This window comes from Pipra filicauda, unplaced genomic scaffold (assembly GCF_003945595.2).
Source record: "Pipra filicauda isolate LSUMZ 115617 unplaced genomic scaffold, ASM394559v2 scaffold72_size3293161_pilon, whole genome shotgun sequence".
Lineage (NCBI taxonomy): Eukaryota > Metazoa > Chordata > Aves > Passeriformes > Pipridae > Pipra > Pipra filicauda.
The window spans coordinates 2,999,052-3,025,213 of NW_024104898.1; the positions used below are offsets into that span (position 1 = coordinate 2,999,052).

A 26,162-nucleotide genomic window follows, 5' to 3' on the forward strand; every position below is an offset into this window, starting at 1 on the left:
AATATTATCTGAGAAATAGAAATGGAGTGAACAGTACACAAGATATTTCCTTATGTCAGACCTTTAAAACGTGTAATAATAGTTAAAAACTCAAAAGCACACACTAACCATATCCTCCAGACAACCATAGTCACTAAATGAAAAGGAAACAAACAAAAAACTTGATGCTTACTTAACATGCCCCTGTAGTTGAGGTCCATGTCCCGACTCTCTGAACGAATCTTAATGGCATCTAGGATGGCATCAGGTGACAACAATCCAGAAGGTCTTACAACATTCAGTAGTTCAGTTAGACTCATCAGTGGCAAACGTACTGCTTGCATGATTTCAGCATGGTTTTCCTTGGGGTTATGTTTACACCAGTTCATCAAAGCTTGGAAAATGTCCTTCTCAGGAGCTGCAAATGAGTCCCTCACTACAATACTTAGAAGAGCAGCCTGGAAAAGAGAAACAAGAACAAAATAAAACCACACAAATAAACAGAAATTAAATTGAGTTTTATTTTTTTAATCACGGGAAATTAAAATAAGGCAAAAATTAATGGGTATTTTAACTTGTAGCTATTAAAAATAATCTCCATGGGAGTAACTGCCTGAAACTGTATCTTGTTTTAGTTATGTAAGAATTACAGAATCCACCACAAAAATAACAGGTAATATTACAAAACCACTAGAAAAAATAAGTCAGAATTGAAATGCAGAGAACTACTCAAATCAATATAATACCACTCACTACTTCAAGTTTACTTTGGAATATTATAACAGATTTGGGAGTATAGTTCAAAACATTCCTTTAAACTTAGGCTGCTCTAAGAACACTAATAAGAAAAAAGCGTTGCTCGGAATCACTTTTTTAAACCATTTCTAACTACTTGGGATTTCTATCCCCCCACAATCTCTTTGTCTTTTGGTACAAACTTAGAATAAGTAGGTAAAAACTCCAGTGGCTCTTATTCATGCAGAAAAACCACTGACTGCAAAATGAGAACAAGAACAATCAAACAGCTTTTGGATTTTCACTCAGCTTGCAGAATAATCAGGAGTTTGCATAGAAAAAGGCTAAATCTCTCATATATACCAGGACTGGCTACACCAAAGACATCAAAGTATGCTCTTCCCGATGAATGATGTTTCCTCATTTCTTTATCATTAATATGCTCTCAGAGCTCAGACTGACACACTGCACAGGACAGACAAGAGTGTAGAGAAAAAAGTATTTTTCCCTTCTCAACTAGTAAGTTAGCAGAGCCAAAGTGTCTTATACTCACTCAAGGAAGAGACCATTCACAGCTTTTCCACTAAAAACACTTAAAAAAAAATTGAAACCATCATTTAAGGTCCTCTGCTACTTCATGTGAACATCACTTGAAAACACTCCATCACTGTTATAAACAGCTCAAAGATCACTCCAGAGTAAGTGGAAAATCTGAACTTCATAGACTAGCCTGACTCAACCACAGATATGCATCTAACAACAAAACTAACACACAGAAAACCAAAACCACCCCACCATACCACTATATTCTGCAACTTCAGAACATGATAACAATCAGCAACATAAATCATAGCAATCTCCAGAATGCTTTAGTTTACACAGTAGAAAATCCCCCATCACTGATGTAGCCTATATCAAGAAAATAATGGAGTATCTCCTGCCATCTTCAAATCTTTACATTCCCTGTGTGGCATTCAGAAGCCAAATTCTATTATATCAAGAACAGATGAAATGAGACAAATTAAGATTGCCTGCTCCCATCTTTTAGAATGCTCCATCAGATTTTCTATATTTAGCTATACTGACTGGTCAAAATTAAATACCTAAAAAATTCAGAACAGAGCACCAGAACTTCCAGTTCCGCTTGGCTTGAACATTCCCAACTGTCACAGTTTCAGTAGTATAAAACTACAACTGTTAACTAAGAAATAAATTTTTATTTGGTGCCTGCATTAGTATTTTATCATGAAGTTATACACAGATTAAAATGAAACATTTCAGGCGGGGAAAGTGCAAACAAAACATATACCTTAGAAAGTGACAGGAAGCCTTCACTGGAGAGAACCTCTTGGGCATTTCTATCCATGAACATACAGCACATAAAAGTTAATTTGGGAAGAGAATAAAGACTGGCAACATCAAAGGTCATACAGACATTCTGAATATTAAGTATTGTGCAAAGATATTCAGATGTAGAATCCTCCAGTTCTGGGAATCCATATTTATGTGCTAAGCTTAAAAAGTCTAGAAGAACCTCCTCTTTCTCATCTCGTAGTGTAGCACGACCAGTGTAAATATATTTCAACAGCATGGTAAATGCTTCTGCAGTGGTGTCCTGAAGAGGAATTTCTGCTTCAGGCTGAGATTCTCTCATTCCTCCATACAATAACGCTCTATAAGGAAGATAAAATTTGAGAAATTTATATCCTGACAAAACCCATGCAAAAAGTAGAAAAAGAAAAGAATAACTATTTGCAGCAAGGGGAATACGAAGGGGACATGCTTTAAGAACGTACAAAAGAAAACTCCTTATGCTTGGTATTTATAGTGCGGCTCTGCTCTGAAATAATCTTCTGCACAAGAATAATCTTCTAATGCATTATGTTTTTATCCTACACAATAATACCTGCATCTCCACTTAGAACAACAGTTTGTGAACCAGAAATTGAGATATGGTTCTTGTGCCTTGCTTTTTAAATATAGTACTATCAGTGAGAAAGAAAATTTTAAAAAGTTATTTCATAAAGCAAGTGAAACAAATAGTTTGCAGTGCATCTTAGCAAATCTCAGGATTCTTATCTGCTGTTCCTAAACCCAGCACATGGCAACTCCTGAATCTTGAGAAAAATCAATGATGGTTTGAACAAAATTTGCAATCACACTTTAGTTTAGCTATTAGCTTATCCCTCTGACAAAATTCACTGGAAGATTACCAGGAATTCTATTAAATACATTTAGAGTTAAAAATGCCCAGCTCTTAAAAAAAAAAAGTTGCATTTCAATTACTCCTAGTTTTAAAACATATATTCTAATCTGTATCAGCCAAATCTCTTTAAACATTCAATTCCAATGGATCAAAATGAAACTTTCTAAATGAGTATATTCCATAGAGGCACACCATTTATACTCTGAGAAATCAAAACAATTTTGCAGTAAAACTTGTCTGTTCTCAAGTTATCTTTCTCTTGAATTTGTGAAACTACCTTCAAAATCCAATTTAATGAAGGTCAAAAGAATAACATTGTGACATGGTATTTATCTTTTTCTATTTGGACACAATGATTTGATGTGCTGGGAACCATTCACACAGAAAAGGTCACACTCAATGGACAGATGATTACATACTGAAAAGTTCATAGAGAAACAATGTTTATCTTATTTGCATAAAAATTTCCTGTAAGCCTGACAAAAAGCTATACTTCACCTGAAATAATGGCATCTAGCAGCCAGGATCACCCTGTGTGCTGGAAAACGTTTCTTTTCTACAATAAAGGTAACATCACTATATTCCTCCCCGTTCATTAGAGCACCAATGTGCTCTGACAGAATGTGAACGTGGTCAATCTCACCCACAGCTGTGTAAGGACGAAGTGGATGGCTGTTACTCATCTTGGAGGGATGGTGATACTGGTAGCCTAAAGGGAAAAAGAAAACAACCAGTATTATACAGGGCAAAAACCATAAAAAACGGCAAATATGAAACTGCAATTACAAAAGAAGAGTGACTAGTCTAAGTAACCATATATTACAAGAAAAAGTAATCCAAGAGATTTTCTATTAAAGTTCATTTAGAACAGGATTCAATGCAGCTTGTGTCTACAATTTTGTCCTGTATCAAAAATAACGCGGCCAGCAGGACCAGGGAAGTGATCCTTCCCCTGTACTCTGCGTTGGTGAGGCCACACCTTGAGTATTGTGTTCAGTTCTGGGCCCCTCAGTTCAGAAAGGATATTGAGGTGCTGGAGCGGGTCCAGAGAAGAGCAACAAGGCTGGTGAAAGGACTGGAGCATAAGTCCTATGGGGAGAGGCTGAGGGAGCTGGGGTTGTTTAGCCTGGAGAAGAGGAGGCTCAGAGGTGACCTCATCACCGTCTATAACTACCTGAAGGGAAGTTCTAGCCAGGTGGGGGTTGGTCTCTTCTCTCGGGCACTCAGCAATAGGACAAGGGGGCACGGGCTTAAGCTCCACCAGGGGAAATTTAAATTGGATATCAGGAGAAAATTCTTTACAGAGAGAGTAATCAGGCATTGGAATGGGCTGCCCAGAGAGGTGGTGGATTCACCATCCCTGGAGATTTTTAAACGCAGATCGGACGTGGCACTGAGTGCCATGATCTAGTAAATGGACTGGATTTGGACCAAGGGTTGGACTCGATGATCTCGGAGGTCTTTTCCAACCCAATCGATTCTATGATTCTATGATTCTATGATACAATTCTAGCTGACAAAATATTTCAGAAAATTCCATCACCTTGTTGTTCTGTCAATACATTTACTTAAAAGAAAAAGCCTCCAACAAAAGGAATTAAGAATTAAACTATTTTAAATAATGTTACAATTAGAAAGCAACTTTATCTCAATTAAAATGCACATAAATTATAATGTGAACAACTAAGCATAGTCTTAATTCTCAAGTCTGTACCAAAATCAGTAACAAGTGAAAACATCAGCATTTTTGCAGGATTCTAATCAACTTTCCAGAAGTGGGAGAAAATAAACAATCATGATAACTTTTAATAAATAACAGATAAAGCCTGTTCTTTACAATGAACAATTCAATTTTCTTACTCTTTCCACTCAGTTTTCTTGATGCCTTCTTGTTCCCTCATATAATTAAGAAAAAAAGCCTCTAATATCTCTCAGTCATTAAAATTAGGAGGCACTCTACTAATGTACAGTATAGATTAAGGCATTAGTCATATCTTCTGTTGTGAAGAAACAAAATAATTCCATAGGTTTCTTGGTTTTGGTTTATTTCAGCAACAGAGGCTGGTTGGTTGTTTCAGATAATAACCATCCATATTTTCAGAGAAATCCTCTGTTCTCCAGTAACCACCCACTTTTTGAAATGGGCACATACCTAGTGCTGAAGAAAGATGGTGTACCACATGAAGAAGAAAAATGATGAGGCCGTACCTTGCATACAGCTAACACATTCATTTTTCAAGTGAAATATTCATGACACCACTGCATTTTTATGCTCCATTTAAAAATATTATAAGAAAATATGCATCTGTTTCCAGGCATTTCTACCCCAAAAAAGAAAACACATGCACATGGGGTTAAGTATTATTTGCACTTTAACATGTAGAAATGCTTAACCCAAAATCCAAATACTGTAGAAACAAGGTCTCAAAGAACTTTATATTAAACTAGGAAAAGTGATAGAAATAGAAAATAAAACTTGAGAAAAACAGAGCATATTGAATCGACAATACAGATCACAGCACAAATGGGAACAAAACTCCAGCTTTCCACAGGCTGTCTCTGCCACTTGAATTAGAAGTTGTGTGTCCATGTAGCCATTACAGCACAGAATCAGCAACACTGGCCAAGATACTGGAGGCGGCCTAACCTTGGGAACATAGAATACTGTACAGTCATTCTTCCATTCTGACATGATAGTAAATTAATTTTTATGGGTTTTCATAATAACAGATTATTTCTTCCATTTGCACTTGTTAATTTATAATTAGCTAAGACAGCTTAAATTTCTGCCAAATACACTTCCAGTAACATTTACTTCGTAACAAGCAAGATTAACTTAACTCACATCAGTCCAGCAGCATCTATTTATTCAGGAATAATATTTATCACAACATAAATATCTGAGAGTTTAGAAACAACAGTAAAATTTTAACACCCTTTTTAATTTTAGCAGAAAATTTTAACAGAAAATTTTTTATTACCAGAGGAAGAAACAAAAGCATGTATAATACTCAGCTGCAAAACTTGAGTCTCAGTACTCCTTGAAGATTTCTGTACCTTACACGTCCGTATCTGCTGCTGTTGATCTTCATTTGCAATAGTCAGGCAATCCAACAAATGCAAATTACGTGTACATTATCAAGGAACTCTGTACTATCTCTCTTCTGTTAGTTCCAACTTCGATTGCGTAGGGAAACTGATTTATGATACTTCATACATGTACAAGCATTGACACATTTTGGTTTTAAAATCTATTTTTAATTCCATGTTGTCTACATTTTACTTCTTTGTTTCCTGAATCCACTCTTATCTCTAAAAAATAAGAACACGTACTGTCTGAATAAAACCAAGAGACTGTAAAAGTGGTGAAGACAAGGACATGCCACCAGCTGCATACTAACGTTGCTTCTAAGTAGCTGTGGATGTTTCACATATCAATAGGGTGAAAAGTTCAGGGGAAATTGTTTCTATTTCAGGTTAAATAAACAAATAAAATCAAAAGCATACTTCCCTCTCAAGGGCACATAAACCTCTCTCTAAACAAGAATCGGTGCATAGAAGAGGGCAAAGTCTTAAGTGGGACATTTGCTAGTAAGCCAATGATGCCAGTCCTTATGAACATCAAGACCCTGAACGACAGCAAGCAATGAAAGCAGAAATTTAGAAATCGCCGTGTGTAAGCAGCAAGACAAATCTGTTCTGATGTTTAATGTTCTTCGAATTGCTGGTACCATGTACTACTCTAAACTGTCAGTTTCAAACAAGAACACGCTGATCCCAGGGAATACAGGACTCAAATCATGGCTACAAGCCTCTAGCTGAGGAGCCTTTCAAATGCTTGAAGGACCCAAAGTGCTGGAAACTTATTGCTTTTATGAAACTATATTCATGTCTTATATGTGTTCTATGGGTAATACTAATACACTGAAGAAGCATTCAACAAACTCATTTGTTTACTACCACAGACTTCCAATGCAAGTTTTGTCTGTATTGTGGATTTTTCATACAAAGCAGTCCAGTGAGACAGTCCTGCCTTCAAAATACAGAACCAAATAATACATGACTTCAGATCTTCCCAGACTGGATTAATTATTGGAATGAATTTAGTCAACCCTTGAGGTGATCTGCACACTTCTTGTTTGAGGAAGTAAAACATAACAACCTCTTTAGTTGTGGCAAGTCACTATGAGGTCACAACTTCCCTGTATAGCTAAACATGTGTTTTTCTAGTTGCCATTCAGAAGTATTATTTATGATAAAAAAAGACAGATCCTGCTAGAAGTTTGGGTGAAACCCTTCCTGAAGGTCCCTCTGGCATCTTCTGTCATCAAACATCACCCTTTCAGAGGATACAGGTGTTTACTCATCCTGGCAGTCAAAGAACACGTAACCAACTTCAGAATAAAACACCAAGCATTTACAAGCCTCTTGCCAGCACCATAACCTATTTCCAGGAGGTATTCAGAGCTAATTAACTGCTTCAGGAGTCATGCAGCCTTGTTCACACCACAGAAATAAATAAGCAAAACAGTCTTTTCAGTGGATTTGAGGCACCCTTAAAACTGCAAAATTGGGAAAGGCATTTGTTAAGTTCGAAGGCCTCCTACAAACCACTTCTAAGACCTCACTGAAAGATGCGCTGCTTGGTGTCCATCTTCAACAGAGAGCATGTGAAAAATGCAGCCTAATATTTATTACATAAGGCAGCGTGCTAGATCACACAATGTGTGTCATGGCTAGAAAAACAACAGCCCCCCAGCTTTCGGTTTGCTAGATTTCTATTACAGTAATCTGTAACACGTTATGACATAGAGAAACATGATCTAGAAACTGCAGCAACAACAGCAGAACACCAATGACATCCTTACTAAACAACTCTCAAACCAGAGCTGCAATGAAGACTGATACTCAGTCACTTCTCTCCCTCATTTAGGCTAACTCTAAAGAATTCTCTGAAAAGCAGTGCTGTTTCAGTGAGACATGGAAGAGTTGTTTTTATAGCAGGCACAGAAAAAAGAATACAAGAAATTTATCGTGAATACTTTTTAAAAAAAAAGTTATTTAAAATGAGCTAAGAATGTTTATGTAACAGATAACTCTATCAAAAGTTTAGAAATAAATGCAAGCAAATAGACTATTGTTGGAATTAAAAACTTTATTAAATAAGTCTGGACTACAACTGAGCAAATAACTTCATATCTTTGAAATGCTTAATTCCTTCATCATCTAGTTGGTACCTAGCAAGACAGTATTTTTGTCAGAACTGCACAAAGGGAATTCTTAAAAGTAATTCTCTTACAGTACTATTTTATCTAGATATAGGAATTAGTTCTCAGTTGATCAGAAGGCATTTGAGTAGTATTAAAATTTTTTGTAATTCATTACTTCATAAAATAATTTGCTGTACTGTAAATATATTCCAGCAAAATATTACTTTATGTTTCAATTTCTATTACTGTAGACTTCCAGAATATGACAGATGTGACAGTAAGACTACTGTACAAACATACCACTGTTTCAAATCATATGGTTTGTATTTTTAATGAACACGCATATGTCTTTTTATAAAAAAAATATTTTGTTCTCCTAAGTTCGGTACAGTAAACTAATATCTCAGGAAATAGGAATTTTTAGTAAATATTTCAACATTCATAGGGTATAACCCGAGTAAATACTTTGATTCTGTCAGAACCCTTGCTACAGCAGCTCCTTTGCACTTCTGAGTATCAATAACAAAATTGACTATGAGTGAAAATTTTAACAGGGAAAAAAAATTAAAGCATGTTCTGATACTTAGTAGCCATTAATAATAACAACATAACGAATCTGACTTTACAAATATAGAATATGAAAGCTCAAGAAAATGAAATTCACAAAACTTTCAAGTCTCATCTCCAAACCTTCTGTTGTGAAAGGATTAAAAGAAAAGCAGATGGTAGCATTAATGGTAACTAACCACATCATTCAATGACAGCATTCTAAACAACAATTTAGTACCAAAAAATGTTTTGACTCAAAGCATATGGGAAGTTATGCTTATCTGCAAACACACTCCCATCATTTAAGTGCTGTAGCGCTAAGGTTTCAAGTTCTGCTCTAATACGTATCCCTGGGATAGAAGAGCAGGAGTAAGTTTAGCTAGGTACAAAAAAGAATATACTAAGTGCAGATTATATATTAACACACATATAAATTAACCTGGTTAAAATGGCATACAACTAAACCACTAAGTTAAAAATCTCAAGAAAATACATGGGTCCACTCACCAGCAAAACTCTCTGAAGATCTACAGTGAACGTAGCCCGTAGGCACATTACCAGCTTCCTGAAAATTAGGGTTCTTCGCCATTCTGAACAACAGACAGATTGAACAGCAAGCTCATAGAAACGCTATTCAGCAACATGCAGCTGCACAGCAACAACTGTACCATTTCCTGAAACAATGCATGAAATACATACCATCAGAAACTGGGAGCACTGAGCATTATGACAAAAAAAAAGTGAGATGTGTACTTCTCAAATCAAATTTTTGTGGAAATAAATTCTTTAAAAACACCTCAATTTTATGGGAAAACTTCTAATAACATTAGAATATAGAAACAGAATTTCTTTTTTTGAGTCATCATTACTGACTTTTAACCGTTCACATTTTAAATCATCAAAGAAGATGGTAACATATTACCATTCATTTGTTCATAATAAGTCACAAAAATTTCATCCTGACTTTCCTGCCACAGCATCAATGTCCCTGAAGACAGCGTTTTCACATATAGGTGTCCTAATTAAACCAGATCTATACCAACTGAATCACACATGCTTTATTCCCTACACAGCCAAATCTCTTCAAGTCTCCTTGCCTAGCTGAAGGTTTTGGGGGTTCTGTTTGGCTTTAGTGGTTGTTTTTTTTACAACACTTAAGGCAGTTGCAGATCTTTCTCTTGTGCAAGCCTTTAATTTTATAAACAGGAAAACAAAACAAAATTGCAGGGTGAGGAAATACAGAAATATAGAGGCTTTATTTGTTTAAATACATAACCAACATAATGAGTCTCTCTCGACAAGTATAAATTATTGTTATCCTTCCCATCATACCTGCCAGCAGGAAAAATAAACTGGATTTAACTTGTTAAACAGATGATACCTTGATCTACAAATTCTCTCCTAAGAGTCACTCTCATCTTTTTTAGAATATATGCTTAAGAGAACAAGGGAGGAGAAGGTAGAAAAAAATATTTTTCAGTAGTCTCATTAACTGGAAACTAACCACACCTTAATCCTGCAAATCAGAACCAGGCATTTGACAAAGAAACTCTCCCGGTTTTGAGGAACAAAATGTAATGTGTAAATATTTGTCCCTACCAGTAATGTATGTTATCAATTTTGCCTCTATTATCAAAATATATTTAAAAGCCATTCATAAAAATTCTTGAGTTTTTTTGCTTAAATATGAGTAAACATTCAAAAAGAATAGTATATTTCAAGTATCTGATTTACAGATTTGTAACAGAAGACATGCCAAACACAGCTCCGTCTGCGTGCTGCACTTTAAAAGCAAGAGCAAACAGCATTGCTAGGCAAGTGAGACCACCAGCAGATTGCTAACAAGTTAGCATCAACTTATTTTTTTTTAAAGTCTGATAATACGTCTTGTAAATCTAAAATAATTTCAGTGAATCACAGCAGCGCGAAACTGGTTAACTACTCTGACACCAGAAGGACCAGGGAAAACGGTGTACCATAAGAGCATCAAAATACTAAACTAATAGCTAAAGCAAAAGAAAATTCAAATAAGGCAGCTGCAACAGGGCCTTGACAAGCCAGCCAGGGGTCAAACCAGCCAGGGGGACAGGATCAGGGGGCGGCGGGCGAGGCAGGCGCGGAGCAGAGGGCGGCCGGAGCCGGCGATGCGCCCAAGGTCGCGCCCGAAAAGCCCGGGTCACCGCCGGCCCCCAGCTCCTGGGGCGCCAGGGAAGGTGACCCCGGCCCGCCCGGCCGCCCCCTCCCTCGCCTCCGCGGGAAGGCGCTCCAGGTGAAATCGCCTGGCCGCCAAACGCGTCCGGCGCCTTCCCCGGGCGGCGGCGCTTCCTCGGCCCGCTCCCGGGTGGCTCTGCCCGCGCCCGGCGGGAGCCGCCAGCGGCAGCACCTCTGCCCGCCGAGGAGCCGGAGCGCACAGCCCGGGCGGCCTCGGAACCCCGCTCGGCCCGGGGGTGACGCGGCCGCCGCGCCCGCCCGCGCCCCTCCCGCGGGACTCACCGGCCCCGCCGCGCCGAGGCCTCAACCCCGCCCCGCCGCCGTCGCTGCGCCACCCGGCGGCGCGCTGACGTCACCGGGCAGCAGCAGGCTGCGCGTGACGCAGCGCCCCGCGCGGGTCGCGCCGGCGGAGCAGGAGCGGCAACGCTGAGGCCGCGCCGCCCGTTCCTGGGGCGGCCGCGGGGCGGGGGCGGCCGCGGCGGGGCGGTGCCGGCAGGGCCTGTGCGCTCGTCCGGGCAGCGGGCCTGCGGTGCCCAGCCCTTGTGAAATAGCGACTGGTGCTCAACCTTCCCTGTCGGCTTCATCTGCTGTTCCGTGGCTACATTCAAAATACACAGAATCACTGAATATGCCGAGTTGGAAGGGACCTACGAGGATCATCGAGTCCAACTCCTGGCCCCGCGCAGGACACCCCAGGAATGACACCATGTGCCTGACAGCGTTCCGTAAACGCTTCTTGAACTCTGTCAGGCTTGGTGCTGTGACCACTTCCCTGGGGAGCCTGTTCTGGTGCCGAACCACCTTCTGGGAGAAAAACCTTTTCTTAATATACAGCCTAAACCTCCCTTGACACAGCTTCATGTCATTCATTCCCTTCGGTCCTACCACTGGTCATCAGAGAGATGGTGCCAGGTGTAGCTCCATCCATCTGAGGAGCGGTCCTTGGAGCAAACCAAGCGGTCTGTAGGCCAGTCCCCTGCTCAAAGTTAAGGCTAGATCAGGGTGACTTATGCTTTATGTGACCAAGTCTTGAAAAAATCCCAAGGATGGACATGTTTCTTTCATAACCGTGTGCTTACCTGCCTCTTTTCATTCAGTATGAGTTCTGCTTTCCTGAGTCATGAGAACCTCTCCCACAGAATGTGGGCTTGTCTCTGCGTAACAATGAGATTCACTTCTACTGAACTGCACAAAGCTAAATTTAGGCCCTCCAAGAGGCAAAGCATTACATGCTATTTAATTCCATGCTTTATTTAGCAGAAAAGAAGTCTTACTTGGAAGAAGTAAAAACGACAGTCTGTGAAGAGTGAGAACATCAAATAATTTCAAGTTTTCTACATCTAAAATATTTTAATATTGTTGCATGTTAAAAGAATCATCAAGTGTTTATCTTTAATAGTTTATTCTTAGATTTTATAACTGAGAATACTGGTTTTAATTAGCTTTCAGTATGGCAAGCAGCAGTAACTTTTTTTTAGAAAAAACAAACCCATACCTTGCCCCCTTCATGATGTTGCTGTAACAAGTTTGTAGATGCCAGTGTTTTTTTATTAGTTTCCTCTTTATTATTTCATTATCTATTATGTCTGCACTTTGTCAAGCATATAAAAAAAAAACAAAGGACATTCTAAGATTAACAAACATGCTTAGAGTAACTTTTATGTGATTACTAAGCAGAGAAGCTTTGGCATAGCCTGCTCCCACTCAAGTAGTTATCCACTGCACTACATCTGCACACCCTTTGAATTACTCATCTGATTTATGAACTATCCTGGTTTTAATTACTGGATTCCATACAATTGGGTCAATAGCTTTTCCAGTCACACCTGTATTTTGAAGTGTAGTGAAACAAGACTGAGTGAGACACTGCATGTTGCTAAAATATAGACCACCAAGTGACATGCTTGTAAAACTTTTGAGATTTTCTTAACCAATGCCTTGGTCAGATCTACCTGTATTGACTAAAATAAAACTTAGTCTAAGTGGACTCATCAAACTATTAGTCTAAAATAGTTTTTCTATTCACACAACCTAATGAGACACTCTGAATGGCGAGAAACTGCAATTAGCACCCGTTTAAGTTCTTTTATTTAATTTTAAGTTCTTACTTCAGAACACCAGCAGAGGATGTGTATGAAAAACACAGTTTAGCCATCAAAACCTATATAAGCTGCAATCAACCAAGTGCTTTGTCTCATTGCCACAGCTCTGATGCTTCTTGGCACTATACTTATCCTACTAACTTCAGAAGATACCATACTACAGTTACACTACAATAGGCTTCAGAATAAAGAGCTCTCTGAATTGCTGCTCTATTTTGAAATATTGTGTACCTTTTTTTAAAGTAGGGTGAGGTTTCATGATTTAGTTGAGCTCATCCAACTTTCTGCTAGAACGATCAGCTTTACTCATTTGGGAAACCAAGGAGCATTGAACTGGCTCCTCATTCCTGCATAATAAACTTGGCATAAAACTGAGCATTCAAGAAAAGCTTTTGTCAGTTGCTTAAGCTGAATTAGCCTCCTTGGGGCTGGGAGTGCAATGTCAAAAACCCTGTATTTGGGAGGAAGAAGACTTAAGATCATTGGTGATCCTACAGCTATTACAACAGCTCACTTGGGAGATCTCACTCACTCCAAACATTATCGTTCCTATCAAAGTGATTTAACTTGCAGGAGAATAATCAACTGCACAAGGAGCAAAGGAGGGAACAGGCTAAGTATTACTTCTGTAACTATTAGAGGGCAGAAATAGAGAATGCAACTATGAACCAACAGTGTTTATTGGCATAGAAAAAGGCAACTTGGCAAATATTCAAAAAGGGAAAAGAATCTACCGTATATGAATGGCACTGATAAAGCAGCACCTGACGCACAGTATTTGTAGATACTGTAGAGGCCAGACAGAAAATACCATACAAAGGACAACTTAAAGTATCAGGGTTAGTTCATAAAATAGAAAACTGAAAAAAATATCTTTTGAGTTGCTATGTTGAGTTGCTATCTACCTTCTAATGAATTTATGATTGCTTGCACATCCATAGGTGGTATAAAGCAGAGCAATAGTTTTAACGTTCCTTTTTCCAACACCTCAGATTCAGAAGAAGCATATCTATTTTACTCATTTCCAAGGGTAAAAAAATTATCTTGGACTAGATTTTGTAATTGATTTTTCATGTAGAGTTCTGTAAAACTCCTGAGTCTATATATGCTACTTGTTAAGATGAGGTAGATGAAATTAAAGATGTTTCAGAGAAGGAGACAGGACAGCAACACTTAGCATTTAAGTCATTAACATCAGGTTACTGAAACATCCTGCTAAACAAGTCACACATTTATCTTCTTCACTGTTACTCCCAATTCATGTTATCACCAGATTTCTTCTCAAAAAAGTAAACCAAACCACCTTTCAGTCATCCAGAATTCAACAATCAGCAAAGCAACTGGTCACAGCGCTTTAAAATTATTTTGTAGTTTCGCCCATTGCTTTACTGAGAGGTGAATTGCAATGCCATTACACTATCAATAGTCACATAATTGAAGGAGTTAAGTGCTATTCAAACCAAAATAAGACAAGGCAGAGGCTTTTTTTTCCTTGTTGGAAGAACAACAGGATTTCAAGAACTCCCCTTAATTTTACACTGTTTATAAGATGTGGAACAGCATAAAATCAAACAATTTGTATAATACATGTAAATGTTACATGTTTTCCTGCTGTTTACAGGTATGTACTGTCACTCATTTTGAGAGGTTAGATCACAAAGTCTAGTACTAGGAAACTGTTGTTTCAGATACTATTTTTATTAATTTCCCAATGCAGAATGTACAGAGCATTGAAGTTAAATACAGCCCCAGCCTTGCATTGAAACAAAAATTATGAGCAAGTTCTTCATAGTGTTGAAAGAGACAAGAAGGGTCACTGTGAGTTAGCAGCTATGAGACCTCTTATCTTGGCTGTAAATCAGCAGTCAGGAGCTGCAAGACTGAATTCTTTCTGCTGGACTGATTGCCTCCACAGTTTCTTGTTTCAAGACTGTTTAAGGCTGCTCCTTAAAGAGGTTTGCCTAATATAATATAAGATTAGAACTTCGATAAACATGCTACTACTTAAGTCAAAGTTCACCTGACATTTTATTATTTATACATTCTAGTATACATGATAGGGCATGAAGTCTTCAGGATCTTTTTACTTCAAAAATATTCTTTTTTTCTTCCTTGTTGAAGCTCATCAGTAGTAACAGAGGACTTTTTGTTGTTAGTTTAAATCTAAGCAGTGTGGGATGCAGTGAGTTTCCAGTCAACATATCTTTTGACAGTGTTTAGTGAAATATTAACATAATCAATGTTCAAGAGGAGAATCTGTGTAAGTGCTCTTCCAGAAAATGGTTCAGTATTCCTACATGGAAACAAATTGTGGTGGCATCACAGGACAAGAAAAAAAAGGAATCCAAGTACAGTCAAGTCCCAGGGGATAGTTTTAGAGGAGACTCTGAACATGACTGAATCCTATTAAACAAGAATTTCGCCAACACTGTTACAGATTTTCGCCAGGGGACTGCAAGTGGGCATCTCTTATATACTATACTTCATTAGAATTAAGTGAGAGTCACCATGTGGTTAGGATTCAAAATTTCAATCCAATAGCCATCAGGATCCTGAACAAATGCAAGTCCTTTCATTTTACCTATTAGAGAGATTAAAAAAAAAAAAGATCAAGTTAAGACTACATGACTGGTTCTTAATATCAAATATTACTACTTTGAAAAATATTTTTCTTTTTTTCGTTTTGCATGAGAATTAGTTCAAATTTAGACAGATAATTCTAAAAATATCAAGATTACTTTTTAATCAGCATTAGATCTTTGTATGCTGAACTGTCAATCATACTCTCAAAGCTGTAGGTTAAAGTCACTTCGGAATTCCATCTTTTGATGACTGAAGTCTTTTGCATATGCCCCTGTAAGTGTTCATCCGCTTCATAAAACAGAGAAATGCAGAATAGTACATGTTTGATCAGTAGGAAAAAAACCCACACTGGATCTCCCAGCCTGCTCCACAAACAATGTGAAGTACAAAACTTTTATAGCTTCCTGTCCTACATACCTTCATTCCATATCACTTCACAGCTCCAAGTTAGCAGCCCTCACTTCAAGTCTCTCAAGGTTTAACAGGTGCTGAACAAAGTTCAAACTCTAAAATGCTAGAAATACCAAGTTCAATTCTTAAATCAATAAATCTGTGTTCAAGTTAAGTTTTCAGCTATACTTCCTATATTTGTTTCAGCTGAGAACACAGTGAATAAGATGAAAATCCCTTAAGTCTCTTTTCAATTACTAGTATTAAATGTCTGTTTTGGAACGCATCAGTCCTAAAATTCTCACGAGATTTTCATTAAAGAGAATCCAGTTGAAAAATGCAAGATCTCACCACTCACTTCTGCATTTTAGGCTATTTTGATATTTTACTGAAGGTCAGGTTGCATACAGAAGGCACATAGCAGACTCATGAGCTACTGTTATAGAGATGGATCTATTGCCAGTTTTGCCCACTGTATTAGGAGGTGCAGGTGTAACTGGTTCTAGAACCTTCTAAGCAGTGGCAACTACTAGAAACATGTTACCCAGCTGTCCAGGAAGATCTACTGGACAGAATATACTAAAAACAAAGAAAAAAACTGACTTGCATTTCTGATAGAAGACTTACCATCATCTGGTTTCTTCACAAATTTCACTCCTAGTTCTTCGAACCTCTTACAAGCTTTATAGACATCAGGAACAGCAATTCCAATGTGTCCTGTGCAATAAGGCAAAAAGAGTGAAGTAGACTGTAAATACTGCTGCGTGTTCCAGGAAAAAGTTTGCTCAGTATTTCATCCTCTGCAAAACTTTCACATGCTGTAGTTCACATAAAATATGATTTTGTAGAAGAAAAACACAGCTTCCGAAAAGAAGAGCATTTTGAGTATTAACATTATTCTCCTTCAGAGAGTTGTCCTTTGATAATGACTTTTAGAATAAGAACTTTAGAGTTGAAATATCTCTAGTTGTTTAGAGAAGAATATTATCTGGAGTAGGAAAAAATGAGATTTTTCAATCAACTCCTTTATCTGTATTTCCTTTCTTAAAGCACAGCTACATAACAGGATTTTGTTGCATTTGCTCAGTTCAACAGTACAAGGAGTTTATCATTAATGCTGTATTTGCAGAGACTGACACTAGTGCTATGCAAGGCCTGAGCTTACAAACCAATTCAGAAGCTTTAAATGTCAAATGGATAGATTGAGTGTGAAACTTATTTTACAAGCAGTGACCTTTCAAGCACTCAAGAGTATCAAATTAAGCTACACAAATAATATCCTCAGTGCTACAGACAAACAGAATTGTCCTTCTATCTTAAAATGGGTAACCAGTGGATTATAAATTAGAAATCCAAGTGTAAATCAGTTTAAACACCATGATAATCTAATACACAAGAACTGCTGTTCTTCATTCAGTAGTTAAAATTAGCATGTGGTTGCTTGTCAAATGATTAGACTCTTCCTAAAGAATGCAACTCTGGCTCATTACTCTGAAACACATTTGTTTACTTATTTTCACCATCTTCCACAGTATATATGATGAAAGAAGAGAGATAAAGGAGGAGATGCAAGTTCCCCTCTTTCCTACAGCTAGTTTGATTTTTCAAAGTAACCTATTAGACGTCTTTTTTATCCAAGTTTAAAATATTTTCTCTACTAATTCACATTTTAAAAACCCCTACAGCATATACTTACCCAATAATCTTTGAAAAAAAATTGATTTAGATGTTTTCTCAAAAATATTTGAAACTGCATTTTCACCCAGCATCCGAGAGAAAAAATGCAACCACAGTAAACCAAAGTTTAAAAACTATAAACACAAAATTAAAGACCTACCAAATCCTCGGGGATCTGAATTGCCATTGTGATAAGACTGCTTTTCATCACTTTCAGTGCCCCAGTTGCTGTAAGAAGTAATTATTACATATTGAAGAAAAGCATCAAAATTAACAAATCATAAATGTTCAGTTTCCCCAGGAGGGTAAGTTCTTTCTCCTAAGAAACCAAAGAATTTCATCTGCTGGCTGCATTCATTAATCAAGATTTTCCCTAGTCATGAGCTCTTGGGATAAGCTTGGGGCTAATCCAGTTCATGTTCACAGGCCTTCACTAGTATTCAGGGTCCACATTTGAATGAGCTGGAAATATTCCTGTCTCATTCAGATAAGAAAAAAGGTTTTGCTGCATGAGACAGTTTATCTACCCATCACTGGGGAACAAAAAGTGAGGGTAGCAGGTCCTGGAGCTAAGAAAGACAGTGGGAGATTTGGGAGATTCTATCTGCACAATTACAATAATTAGTAGCATTAACCAAATTGTCCTGTTTACAGGAAGTGTATGTTTTGACTTAATACCTCTTTTGATTAGATTCCAAAAGCAATAGTTATCTATTACTAGGATGTTTTGGGGATCCAAAAAAAAAGGTCTAATCACATTGGGTTTTCCTAAATTCCTCACCTAGGTGTCAGGCATACTCATATACTGAAAATAGAGCAAGGACTGTTTCATATTTATGTACCACTGTTCACCTAGCAGTTTGAAAGAGCTCTGAAGTGAGGCAGATTAAGCTTTCCAAGTATCTAATCTCAGCCATATTTTAAGGCTCTATGACAGTGAAGATGTATCCACAGTAACGATTAATTTTTTTATTCAATCCAATAGGATTTACACTTATCCAATTCAGTTATCTAAATGTCATCTCTCATTATATAAATACTTACTGTGTCAGTTCGAGTGTAGCTTTTCTAGAAAAGGTCCAAGGTGTTCTCTCCGTTTTATCTTTTGGGATATCGTTTTTATCTTCATAGCCCAGGAAATACAGTGAGAACTTCATAGTAGGAAAGTCAAATTTTTGAAGCAGTCTAAATGGTAACAATTATTTTGAAACAATAACTTAAACAGTAACTTAAAAGGGTGATCAGGTAGGTTCTGCTATGGAAGAATTATTTCTGTGAATTTTTGCCTTTCTGTAATTCACATCTTAAAATAGCTACATTTTAAACTATCAAATAAAACCATCCAGAACCCATTACAAACCTACAAAAATTAGAAGAAATAGATTTTTAAAGGCAGAGTACCAGTAAGTAAATAGCAAAGTCAGTACATAGGCTTGGGCCTTGAGGTTGTCACTCTGTTACTTGTCTGTATTTCCACAGGAAGATCTTTAACAACTTATTCTTTGGTGAAATTTTAAACTTACGCATTTTGAAGAGGTCACTGGCATCAGACAAAGTTTTAAGAACACAGCAAACATACCTTTAGATGAAATATTTTTATGATTTCAATAGCTAGCTATAATAATAAAATTGATTTCCAATGTGACAATTTAATCAACTAAAAAATACTTGAGGCATACATTTTTATGTAGAACATTTAACTGGAACAAGTAGGCACATAAAATGAATCTAATTTCTTTTTCAGCTTGCAAAGTACTTAATTTTTTTTTACACATTTTCACTACAGTGGAAGTACTTTATTTTACTTTAATTTGGACTCTTTTCAATATATTTAAAAACACAGTGGAATTTTGTTTTGAAATAAGTCACATCAAATGGCAAGAAAGTGCAAAGAGGCTCAGCATGAACTCATTAGACTACTGCAGGGCATCTGCCTCCCAAAAGCCTTCTTCAAAAGACTGAGTTTGGACCTTCTCTCCTGTTGCCTTGTTCTTTTATAACTGGAGGTGGTCATCAGCCACCTCTGAGAACTAGTAGAAAACTTAATTTGAAGATTTATAGCAATGACCCCTGATTAGAAGCACTGCCATAACAATTGCCAGTTAGCTGCAGCCTCAGCGAGGAGGAAGTAAGCAAGTTGTACACTGATAATTAATGACCTATTTAGGAAAAAAAGAAACTTCTAGTCAAGGCCTATATTAGCTCATTTGCAGCTTAGGCATTAACTATGCTATTGGAGTCCTCAGAGACCCTGCCAGACTGTCTAACTGAGCATCAGCTGATGGGCCAGCATTGTTTATGTAGTTGGACCAATTAGTATAATTACATCAAAATAAAAAAAAAAAACAACAGGAGGAAAACACAGGTTTATTGTGGCATATAACTTCTACTCACGTCATTCCAAGAACCCTTGTATAAAAATCCAATGACTTCTTAGGATCTTTTACTCTTAACATTGTCTGCTGGAACATAAAATCCTGTGGGGAAGAAAGGTTTATTATTTACACACCAACCAAAATTGAATTATGGGTAGTAACAAAGTTAGTAATGAATCTAAAACCAGTAGGTTCAGAAGTAACAAACAGAGGACTACATTAAGGGTAAATAAAACTTTTTGTCCTGATCCTACACATACAGATTTTTGTTAAACCAATATGCCTTTGTAACATAAGGTTTAAAACAAATAAAACCATGACTGATATCACTCAATATATATTATCAGTGGTATCAAAAAACAGTATTCTTCTTACATTTATTATTCTTTTATGGAGCTGTAGAACACATGAACAACTTCACATGCAAGCAGATCAGATATGTGAATATTCAGTATTGGGCCTCACTGCAGACATAGAATTTAAATACAGATAAACTCCTGAACTCATCATTTTTATTATTTCATTGCGCAGGTGTTGAATTTCTGCCAAGCTTGGTGATATCTCAGCAGCAAAACCAGGCTCCAACTCTGTAAGGATATTTTCTTGGAGCCACAAGGCAACTCTAAATACCAGGGGGCTTGTGAACGACTAAGTGGGTAAAAAGCGAACGGTAGGACAGCAGACAGAGGTAATGAGAGGAGGGGGAAAAAAGGCAGATGTAGAACCACTGAAATGCAATTACGTTCTTCTAATAAAAAAGTAACAATGTTTGGGGTGTTTGGGGGTTGCTTTTGTTCGGGGGCTCACAGCAGCCGGCCCGGCCCGCCCGCCCCCTTCGCCACCCCCCTCAAACCGCGCCAGGCCGGTCCCGCCGCTCAAGCCGTCAAGGCAGCTCCGTGCCGAGCGACCCCCACCGGGACCCTTCCCGGCCCCATGCCGCCTCCCATCCACCGCACGTCCGCCCTGCAAAGAGCGGCGCGGGGACCGGGGAAAGGCGGGCACCGGCGCCGCCGCAGAGCAGCCGCCTGCAGCCCCGGGGCTCCCGCGTCACCTCCACCCACCCCACCTTCGTGCTGGCATCCGGCTCCGAGCAGGCGCCGTAGGCTGCCTCGTCCGTGAGCCCGCTGGGTTCTGCGGGGGCCGCCATGTCGGGAGAGGGAGAGACGGAGGAGGAGAAAGAGGAGGAGCACGACGCGGCGGGAAGGCGTAGCTGCGGCCCGCCCCGCCTCGCTTGCTGCCGGGCCCCTCCCTCGCAAGGGAGCCCGTGGAACGCTGTGAGGGTGTATGGTCAGGTTCCGAACAGGGTTCTGCCTGTTCGTTCGTTCGTGATATCGAGCCTCTCAAGATTTGAATCAAACTTCGTATGCTTGGGTAATCTTTCTGTTTTACGAAAAAGCGAAGAGAATCCCGAGATGAGTGGGCTATCTGGACGATAGCCATCAGGAGTGAAGTCAGCAAAACTGAGCAATAACTGGGACAAAGGTAATTCCGACAATCATGACCACCGACTCATTGACCACCTACTCAAAACAGACCCCAAACTCAAATGGAAGGAAGAACCGCACCTGCAGAATAATTAGCATGAGAAGAGAGAGCTACAACTAACAAATAGGGGATTAAATACTAATTAATAGAAAAGTTGTGTAATTTGTAACCAATTAATGCTGATGCCTTTGTTCATTGAAATGTATGAATAGTGTAAAATTTGGATGATCAGGGAGCCAGCCTTTCATGAGTTACAACCCAGCTCCCTACTTTGCGCAAACTAGAATAAAAAATAGAAATACCTCGCCTTGATGTGTGAATGGGTGCTGTGCACCCGGTAACAAGCCCACGATCAGGACAACATAAGGAGCCTCCCTGAGGAAGGAGCCTCCCTGACTGTGGCGTTACTTAGCTGAAGCGTGGAATGAAAGCATGGATCCCTCATGCTGACCTGATGATACATTCCTCCAGCTTCCATCTTCCACCGGCAGGCCGAGGGTATCACACCAGCACCTGGGCAGGCACAGGCACTGTAACCCAGCTCCATTTGAATGGTGATGCTTTTGTAAATCCTGGTGGGATCAGGCTGGTTGGGAATCCTAGCCTTGCCCTGTTCACAAACATACATATGGTGTGCTCAATATAATATGTTACCTCATTAATGTTTATTAATTAAAATATTTAAAGAGGGGGTGCCAAGAGGATGAAGCCAGGCTTTCCTTGGTGGGGCTGAGCAATAGGACAAGAGGCAACAGGCAGAAATTGGTGCACAGAAAGTTCTACCTAAATATCAGGAAGAACTTCTTTACTGTTTGGGTGACCGAGCACTGAAACAGATTACCTAGAGAGGTTGTGGAGTCTCCCTCAACTGGAGATATTCAAGAACCACCTGGATGCAATCCTGTGCAGTGTGCTCTAGGATGACCCTGCTTGAGAAGGGAGGTTGGACCAAACGACCAACTGTGGTTCCTTCCAACCGTACTAATTCTGATTCTGTGATTTGATATTGACAGAGGTTGGTTTCTGCTTTTGCCTCCAGGCACTGGGAGAAGATTCCAAGTAGCATTTGTCACCCTTCAGAGTTATGCAGTGACCATTAGTATAATCAATCATTTCAGGCCTAAGAAAGATGAATAGTATTTTTCTCAAAAACTCAGCATGAAAACCAGGATAGAATACTCTGTGGGGGGGAAAAAAATTAAAAATTAACTTTTGATAATCGAGAGGAAAGCACTTGCAGTGCAGCGTTCCCTCTGCCTTACTCAAGTAACTTCCATCGGCGCATTCAACCACACCAACCCCGCGGGCAGGGGGGAACCCACGGGACCCCCGTACACGAGACCTTTACGGTAGAATGACAGCTTCTGGGGGTCGAACTTCGGCCGGTCCTGCGCGGGGCCGCAGCGACGCGCGGGCACAGCGAGCGGGCGCCGGCAGCGCCTCTGCGGCTCCCGGGCCGGCGGGGGGGCCGCGGGCGGCAGCGCCGCCTCAGCCCCGCGGCCACGGCTCCCGGGGGGGCGTTGGAAACGCTGGCCCGAACCCCGGCCCGAACCCCGGCCCGAGACCCGGCCCGAACCCCGGCCCGAGACCCGGCCCGAGCCCCCGCAGCTGTTACGGGTCCGCTGCGACCCCACTCCAGGATCTCATCTGCCCGGCGAACGCCCGGGCGCGGGAGGAGTCGCAGGCGGGGAGGAGCGGGCGCTGGGCGTTGGACCGCCCGCTCCGCCCGCTGAAGGGAGCGCCGGCGGGCGCTGCGCTGCCCCGGCGCTGCTCCCGGCTCCCCGCCCTGCGAGGAGGCATCGCTCCGGCGAGGTCGGTGAAGCTCTTCGCCTGAATCTCTCTGCCAAAGCTGAAGTGCCGGTTAAGGCACTTCAGCTTTCTAGAGGAGAGTCAAAAGGCCGTACTCTCCGTGCTCTGTGCTTAGGAATGCTCCACTTTCCTCCCTCACCTCATCCTTCTTCAGCCCTCCTAAGATGCATGCTGGAAGCCAGACCTACTCTCCTTGAATGAATAGGTCCTGTAGACAAGGTTTTGGGCATTCTGGAGGGGAGGAAAGGGGATTTTGGCATAAAAGCACATCTGCTGTTCCAGATGGGAGAGGTGGGCAGCTGGAGTTCATGCAGGTTTTTGAAAAGTGAAAATCTCAGCTGAGCCACCATATAATCTTGAGTATAGATTTTGGAGAGCCAGGGAGGATGGCAGTATACAATGAAGTCTTTGTGTTTTTTTTTAAAGAAAGCTGTGAGAACCCCACCTCTTTTATCTTGGGCTTTAGGGACTTTAGGGGAAGGTATCAGCTAAAAGAGAACTAGTTAAAAGGCTAGAAAATTAACATCTAACCTATTGTGCCTGAGTGGAATAATCAAGGAGGAAAGTATCCCTGCTAACCTTGTAGACGACCAGGCCAGTCATAGAAAAAATGAAGAAAAAACAAAGGAATATAATTAATTAAGGTGTTTTTTTTTCCCTGAAATTTGTTTGGGGTGGTTTTTTCGGTAGTATTTTTACTTCAAGAGACAGATGAATATTTTCTCTAGCAGGTGATCGTATGCCAAAGACCGTAGAATAGTGGCCACTTTGTCACCTATTACATCAACAAAAATAAGGAGCTAGTAGTGTAATACCAAGTGTTGCTTTTCAGGTCAACCTCACCTTTGATTGTTTATTTCTTGAATCAGGCAATAGTGTCTAAGAGAGTGTATAACACTGTTACATCTGCGATTGGCTGCCCTAAGGCCCTCACGAGAGCTACTAAGGAATTCTTGATAGTTATTGTAATCCTTGTTGTAGTAGTACGCTGAGTAGAATAGCAATTTCTGTGTATACAAGTTTTTTGTGAGATCAGTTGCTGAATTTGTGTATATATTTTAGAAACTAAAATTTAAACAAACCATTTGTACTCTAAACCATTTCTATTTCTCAGTAATCAGATATGCACTGAAAGTATTAATATTTTAAACCATATTTGTTATATAGAAAGATTTTCACTCCACAGAACATAAATGTATGATAAATTGATTTTAAAAAATGTTTTCAATCTTCAGCTTGACATTTGCAAGCTATCATAAAATGTATCTAAATGTCTGATAAGAACTGGAAGAGTACTCTATGCGACTACTGAATTTATATCCTTGGGAATTCATTTTTGAGATGCTCCTGTCTTCTTGAAAAGGTAGACTTTAAATGTCTGGATTGTTATAAACATTTTTGGTTTTTTTGCAAATTTCAGATTTCAGAATGGAGGGGGCACAAAAAAGTAATAAAGGAGGTTCAAACCCTCGAGAAAATGCTGGGAGTAATCGCACTGGTTCTGTCATGAAATCAGAAGATGCCGTAGCCAGAACTACTCACCCTGCTCAACGAACAGGAAGCGTTTCCTCTTCTCGTGGATCTTTTTCATTTGGAAGTCAAAGTTTGTCTAAGATTTACCGCCCTAGTGGAGCGACAAACATACAAAGTTCCAAAGCAAAACAGGTTATAAATTTTTTCAGATAATTAAATACAGTTTATATAAACAGTTAGTTTTGGGGTTTTATTTTTATTTTTTTTTTATTTCTAAATTTCCTTATACTCGATTCTTTTACTAAATTATTTCTGATAGAAAGTGTGTCTTTGTTTTCAGTGTTAGTAATATTCTAAGATTTTATTTTAAAGTAATAGAGGAAGGAAGAAGGAGATATTAATTGAATCATTTACATTGAAGCAAAGCTCTACTCTATTCCTGCAAATATTTACCCATGTTTTGACCTTTCTGTATTAATATAATAAATTGAAATTTTGATAGTGAAAAATAAAATCGGTTAATATGTCACAGAAATATTTTAAAATCTAGCTAGTAGTATTTTTAATATTTGTTTTTCCTTGACATATCCTTAGAGTTGAATTTACATCTTATAATAATTCTTAATTATTTGTTCTTCTGTTAGCCTCTGAAAGTTTAGTTATTTTTAAAGAGTAGGGCATTTATGTAGTTGTATAATACAAGACAGTAGATTTCAGCATTAATTGCAAGTTAAATAGATCATTATTGTGATCATTTTGTGTATTTTTAGTTTGAAAGATATGTTTCATGTTTTAGGCTCAATACATACAAGCAAGAGAAAATCGAAAAGCACAAGTTAATGCTTCATATAAATACATATTTGAAGTTCTCAGTGCCAGGATAGGATTAGACTTAGCAACTGTGGAAGAAATGATTTTGGATGCCCCTTCGGTGAGTCTGTTCTGTATACTTGTTGGTTTAAATTGTTAGTTAAAATATGTAGCAGATTACCTATTTGATTTGAATTGTTATTGATCACTTTGATTGTTTCTGTCAGAAAATGTGATTATTAAGGCACACAACTCATCTAAAAGGATACCTGACTAAATCTTTCAGCTTGGTTTCCTGGCAGATCTGCAAATATCCCCAAGGTTTTTGATTGTGGCTTTTTCATCTTTCTTATCTCAAGGAAAATATAAATACTGCTGTTGTTTTGACTGAGGAATTTCTGGTCACATCTACCAGTTCCAACAATTTTATTCATCTCAACCTGACATTATTATGTTCTAATGATGATCATTTTTATTTGTTAAGCAAGTTCTCACTGAAACTCCAAAGATTCTGCAAAAACTTCGTGGGAAAATTTTGAAAATTAGGAGTGTTGTTAGTAATAAGAAG

The 26,162-nt window shown here is 39.1% G+C and overlaps 3 protein-coding genes across 9 annotated transcripts in view; 1 reads left to right on the plus strand and 2 right to left on the minus strand.

The window, feature by feature from the left end:
* Positions 1 to 11,246, minus strand: part of BTBD9 (BTB domain containing 9) — a 111,625-nt gene extending 100,379 nt beyond the window's left edge. Inside the window, exons 1-5 of one of the 3 annotated variants that reach the window (XM_027735018.2) lie at positions 11,173 to 11,246; positions 9,187 to 9,353; positions 3,419 to 3,629; positions 2,024 to 2,387; positions 173 to 437 (exon numbers count right to left, since the gene is read on the minus strand). In XM_027735018.2, the coding sequence (XP_027590819.1) occupies positions 173 to 437; positions 2,024 to 2,387; positions 3,419 to 3,629; positions 9,187 to 9,268 (922 nt within the window). In that variant the 5' untranslated portion in view covers positions 9,269 to 9,353; positions 11,173 to 11,246. Of the gene's footprint in view, positions 1 to 172; positions 438 to 2,023; positions 2,388 to 3,418; positions 3,630 to 9,186; positions 10,829 to 11,172 lie in introns of those variants that run through there. The other 2 variants (XM_039389464.1, XM_039389465.1) reach the window with 2 other exon arrangements.
* A 3,423-nt stretch (positions 11,247 to 14,669) lies between these two features.
* Positions 14,670 to 22,963, minus strand: GLO1 (glyoxalase I). Of its 4 annotated transcripts, XM_039389478.1 has the most exons (8): positions 22,765 to 22,963; positions 22,344 to 22,622; positions 21,954 to 22,112; positions 20,037 to 20,119; positions 18,687 to 18,827; positions 17,803 to 17,870; positions 16,593 to 16,682; positions 14,670 to 15,573 (listed from the first exon to the last, which is right to left on the minus strand). In XM_039389478.1, exons 3-8 carry the CDS (start codon positions 22,047 to 22,049, stop codon positions 15,485 to 15,487), a joined length of 567 nt encoding a protein of 188 aa, XP_039245412.1. In that variant the 5' UTR covers positions 22,050 to 22,112; positions 22,344 to 22,622; positions 22,765 to 22,963; the 3' UTR covers positions 14,670 to 15,484. The 4 variants fall into 4 exon arrangements, with proteins under 4 accessions (XP_039245412.1, XP_027590881.2, XP_039245413.1 ...); XM_027735080.2 differs by lacking the exons at positions 22,344 to 22,622; positions 22,765 to 22,963 and having other exon boundaries at positions 21,954 to 22,315; XM_039389479.1 differs by lacking the exons at positions 21,954 to 22,112; positions 22,344 to 22,622; positions 22,765 to 22,963 and adding an exon at positions 20,393 to 20,819.
* A 245-nt stretch (positions 22,964 to 23,208) lies between these two features.
* The window catches only part of DNAH8 (dynein axonemal heavy chain 8), a 128,461-nt gene continuing 125,507 nt past the window's right edge, over positions 23,209 to 26,162 (plus strand). Inside the window, exons 1-3 of one of the 2 annotated variants that reach the window (XM_027735071.2) lie at positions 23,209 to 23,314; positions 24,732 to 24,976; positions 25,581 to 25,715. In XM_027735071.2, the coding sequence (XP_027590872.1) occupies positions 24,740 to 24,976; positions 25,581 to 25,715 (372 nt within the window). In that variant the 5' untranslated portion in view covers positions 23,209 to 23,314; positions 24,732 to 24,739. Of the gene's footprint in view, positions 23,315 to 23,364; positions 23,517 to 24,731; positions 24,977 to 25,580; positions 25,716 to 26,162 lie in introns of those variants that run through there. The other variant, XM_027735072.2, reaches the window with a different exon arrangement.

Excerpts from the sequence above, each read along its gene's own strand:
- GLO1 (XM_027735080.2), bottom strand. The coding sequence starts at position 22,130 with ATGTATGTTTGTGAACAGGGCAAGGCTAGGATTCCCAACCAGCCTGAT. Across the intron at positions 18,828-20,036 it reads ACAAGGGTTCTTGGAATGAC|ACTGCTTCAAAAATTTGACT; the intron begins GTGAGTAGAAGT and ends GTTACCATTTAG. Across the intron at positions 17,871-18,686 it reads GCTACACTCGAACTGACACA|CAACTGGGGCACTGAAAGTG; the intron begins GTAAGTATTTAT and ends TACTTCTTACAG.